Raw genomic sequence first — 5,047 nt, forward strand, 5'->3', positions numbered from 1 at the left:
CAATTTTTTATAGGTGCGATCACAAGTGTGTGTCTAACGTTCATCTCTCAACATGCAATGGAGTAGATGTAGATAATACTGGTAAATGTCTTAGTCTCTGAGGTTTCCCGTTATATCGGTGACTACATGTATCTGTTCTGAATAGTGTCAAGGTTTATCATATACAAGATTTACTCGTTATCAATTTGAAATTAACCACTTTTGCTTTATTTTTTCAAATTAAAAAAAAAAAAAATACGAACCTACATTTATCTGCTTTAAGTAGTGTCAAGGTTTATCATATACAAGATTTACTCGTTATCAATCTGAAATTAACCACTTTTGCTTTATTTTTTCAAATGCAAATGATTAAGTTTTATTTTTCACACCTCCTCTTTGTTTCAACAGCTATAAAGACAAATATAGATTTGTACCTTTGTTAGGCCCTAGCATCGGTGATGAGCTTTAGAAGGAAAAAATAGCTGCATGATGCAGTGTTTTTCCTTCTAGCATACTTAATCTTTTTCCAATTTTAAAGCTGCATTCATATGAGGGTGCGTAACGTCTATCACTTACGTATTCTTAGATTAAACTTAAAAATAAAACATAATATACAAATATATAATAATTAAGAATTAACCTGCATTTAAATATTCTAAGTTCTATTTCTAGTAATATGAGAAATGAATGATTGGATATGTGCTAGTACATGTAGTTAATCTGGATATATGCTGAGGTCGGGGAAGGATGTGAACAAAGGTAAAACCGTGTTGGTTTTATAGCCCACACATCTAACATTATTTTTCTTGACAGGTTTGTGCAGAACTGATTATCAAGTACTAACGAAATGCGAAACTTGATTTTGCAACACTGTCCAATTAAGCTTTAGTTTTTGAATCCATATCGAGACACAAACTTAAATTTATGTTAAGACATTTTTCGTGGTCGTAGTAATATCTGCATGTATTTAGTGTCTCGCCTCTGGTATCAATTTCCCGTTGACGAGTGTCGTTTTCATTTTTTATGAACGAGAGTGTAGACGTGTGTGTTTCCTTCTTCCCTGTTTTTGACTTTCAGTTAATAGGTTATGGCGATCCCTCTTATCCCATTACTTTGTTTCAGGTTAAATAATATAATTTAGACTAAAAACATATGAATACCCTATACCCTCTTAGGCAGAACATTTTTACGCAGATGTTTATTATGGAAATTCAATTACAAGGACTGACAGAAATGTTTTTAGATCACTTATATTTTATAGAAAAAAAGTAGACGTGCGTGTTCGTTCAATGAATAAACTAGCACATATTAATAACAAGTGCACACATTTCCCGTGATAAAATGCATTATACTGGGTTAGCAGTAAGCGAGATAGCATATGGAACGAGGTGCATTAAAGCAAGATTGTACGGTATCACGTTAATGTGACTAATCACAAATTGATAAAAAAACGATAAGCTTTGCTTTGGGTAAAAGTACATATAGATCAAATTTAATTGTTGCAGAGGGACAATCTAGGTTTTTTTTTCATTCTAGATCTTGTTTCCAATGGACTCCTGGTGCGGTAAGATATTGCGGGCGGTGTTTATCCTTCCATTGATGGCGGGAAATTACCGTAGACGACGGAGTGGATCCTGGTATTATGACTGCACAATCTCGTCCCGTGTTCTGTTCCTGATCGTCCTTTCAATAGTGACAGTGTTCACCGCAAGCAGAGGGATATACACACATACACAAATCCGTTTAGGATTTGTTCTGATTCTTCTGTCGATAATTATGATCTCTGCAGTAATCGGCTTCTGTATCATTGGTTACTTGGTTAATAAGCATGGACTTCGATCCGTTGTTGCAGCAAGACGAGACACAAGAACCCCGAAACTTCAGGTGGTATTTATATGGATGTTTGGTTTGGCGTCGGTATGCTATTGCACTTTCGTCATGTGCAAGCAAATCGAGTGTTCCATAAACTCATCTGGTGGATTATTTTGGAACATACTACTTACATTTAATATCTTATTGGTTGTATGTTTATTCTTGCAAATGATTGTTATAACATACTTTTTACCATACGAACTAAAACCGACTAATCTGGTAAACTTCACCATGTATATGCTATTAATTGCAAACGTTTCCATGCTGTTATATGTTTTTCTAATAAGTAATACATTCGGGTTTATTTGGGATAAAGTACATCACCATAACGTAACCTCCTGCTTAGTAAACAACAGCACAATTTCTCTTCTACTATCAAAATCAAGGCCAATTCTCAAACCAACATTTACAGAATTTTGCCTTTTGTCATGTACGATCCTGCTTGAAATATGGTCGCCTACGAAAGTACACCTTCCCAGCGAGGAAACGAGTGACATTGAAATAAATGATATGCATGAGTCGGAGCGATCACCCCTTCTAACGGCTGTTCCAGTTGAACATCGTTCCAGAAATGAAGGCAGACGAACGGCATGTCAATTGGTGACACAGATTTTGAGCATAGTATTAGGCCTTGCATTTACGGTTTGTTATGTTGCCATAGCGATGGGTATAGGAAACACTGACAATATTCAATATGTCGCTCAAATATATGAATTAACGTTAAAAATTCTGATGATGCTTTCTATCTTTGTAGGATTCTTTTGTCTGGTTAATTACTGTACCCCTGATAATTCATCACAAGCTTTGAAGTCTCGGGAATATGTGTATTTGCTGTCAGCGTTTGGCTTATTCATGTTGCATATCGGCAAAGGTATCGGAGGTGACGTGAGCCCCAATACAACCTCATACACTCTTCTGTTTTACACAAGCATTTTAAGCTTATTCCAAGACTATCTTCAAGTTGTGTTTCTGCTGCACGCAAACCGTTGTAAGAAATCCGACCCTCGTTCAAACATCGATTTACTTGAATCAGTTTTGATACTCACCATGATTAGTAACTTTATTCTCTGGTTAAACGATAGTTTTCTTATATCTGAATTCCAAAATACAAGAATACTACAAAACGAACCGTGGGATTTGATGTATGAATATCTACTGCCCATAGCAGTATTTTATAGATATACTTCTTTCTTAGAATACTATGCAATTTTCGGTCAGTATAATACCTAAATACGTAAACTTTCAAAGTTTGTTTTGATAAATGATACCAACTTTTAACTGAAAGCTGCTTTATGATATATTACTAGAGATGTAATAAGGCTTTTTATTATTGTTATTATTTCATCTTTTCAAGTTTCATTTCTACAAATTGTGAAGCATGTTCAATTGGATAATTCATTGCTATTAACACATGAATATCAACGGGGAAGTATTTCAATTGTGAGAATGTATTAGGTCACCGATTTGTTTCTTGTGACAGCACAATGAGTGGTGATACACTTGATAAACATAAAACAATATCTGATAATTTCAATACTCTGCATACGAAGGATACAATACTTAAAATTGCAGATATTAAGTAACGCTGAAACATCCAGACCCTATAATTCATCTACTCGAGCACAAACTACATCAATGTCAAATGAAGCTTTCTATTTCCTATAAAATGAAAATTGAATTTCAATTATGCTAATAAGTATGACGTTTGGTCACAGTCTATCACCATCTCAGCTTCCGAGCTTTAAACACGTGATCATATTGGGAGTTTGACCTTCATTTTCATGCCAGTTTGGTCGATTAAACAGAAGTTTTTATTATTTTTATGAAGCTAACTCTAATAAAAAAAATTGTTTTAGCCGTTAGTTTCCTTATTTAAGTATTAGGTAAAATAGCAAATTTTTATTTTATAGTTTTTATCATTTTGATGGTTTGGTTAAGACAACGTTTTATATTCTTCTGTCGATAATCATGGCTTCGCAGTATCGGCTTCTGTATCCTTGGTTTCTTGGTAAATAAACATGGCATTCGATCCGTTGTTGCAGCAGGATTAGACTCAAGTACCCCGAAACTTCAAGTGGTATTCATATGGATGTTTCGTCTGGCGTCAGTATGCTATTGTACTTTCGTCATATGCAAGCAAATCGGGTGTTCCATAAACTCATCTGGTGGATTATTTTGGAACATACTACTTACATTTAATGTCTTATTGGTTGTATGTTTATTCTTATAAAATCTTTTTACCATACGAACTAAAGTCGACTAATCTGGTAAACTTCACCATGTTTATGCTATTAATTACAAATGTTTCCATGCTGTTGTATGTTTTTCTAATTAGTTATACATTGGGGTATATTTGGGGAATAGTACATCACTATAACATAACTTCGTGCTTAGTAAAGGGACCGCGGAACCAAACGATTTTCCATAGACGATAGTGTTAACGTTTACCACTGTCCTGGTTAAATGGGGTTATCCACACTGGTTTACCTGACCTCATTTTGAAGAATAGCATCTCACACAACTGTAAAAAAAAAAAAAAAAAAAATTCTGCTAATTTGAATTTTTTTTTAATTTTTTTATACATATTACATCTATATATATTGCTCAACCCACACATAAAACTTTTGAAACTTCTGCCACCTTAATATCCAACCAGCAGGCCCCGAGGCATTCACCTTTCTATTAAATCTTCTGCCCAAAAGGGGAAAACCCACAATCTATTTTTGATTTGGTTCCGTGGTCCCTATAGGATCCCACATATTTTTCAAATTGACCATTTTTGGAAAGAGTCAGGACCATAGGGTATGAAACCAAAATGAGAAGTGGCTGGCTCCAAGGCTTAGGCTGCTAGGTCAAGTCCTCTACTGGTACTGAAGATGGAGATTCCTGCAAGAAAAGACAGGAAAATTGAATCAATTTCAAAATGTTAACTTGAATATCTTAATAAACATTATACTTAGACTTATGGTTTTGAATTTTTATTGAAGTACGGGTATTGTACTACTCAGAAATATAAACATCAAACATTTTGTCTGAAGATCAGGGGATATAACTCAATTTTAATACCTATACCCCCTTAATTTTGGACTTTATGTAAAAAAAATCAGGACACCAGCAATTATTTAGAGAAAAGAGCCAAAAAACAGACATGAAAGTAAAGACTGATAACTGTACAAACAGTACAACACCATAATGA

At 34.4% G+C, this 5,047-nt stretch overlaps 1 protein-coding gene across 1 annotated transcript; it reads left to right on the forward strand.

Moving 5' to 3' along the window:
• The first annotated feature begins 1,523 nt into the window (after positions 1-1,523).
• LOC110460139 lies at positions 1,524-4,344 on the forward strand. The gene has a single exon (XM_021512876.1). It carries the CDS (start codon positions 1,528-1,530, stop codon positions 3,079-3,081), a length of 1,554 nt encoding a protein of 517 aa, XP_021368551.1. The 5' UTR covers positions 1,524-1,527; the 3' UTR covers positions 3,082-4,344.
• The last annotated feature ends 703 nt before the right edge of the window (positions 4,345-5,047 follow it).

Source organism: Mizuhopecten yessoensis, unplaced genomic scaffold, assembly GCF_002113885.1.
Source record: "Mizuhopecten yessoensis strain PY_sf001 unplaced genomic scaffold, ASM211388v2 scaffold10327, whole genome shotgun sequence".
Lineage (NCBI taxonomy): Eukaryota > Metazoa > Mollusca > Bivalvia > Pectinida > Pectinidae > Mizuhopecten > Mizuhopecten yessoensis.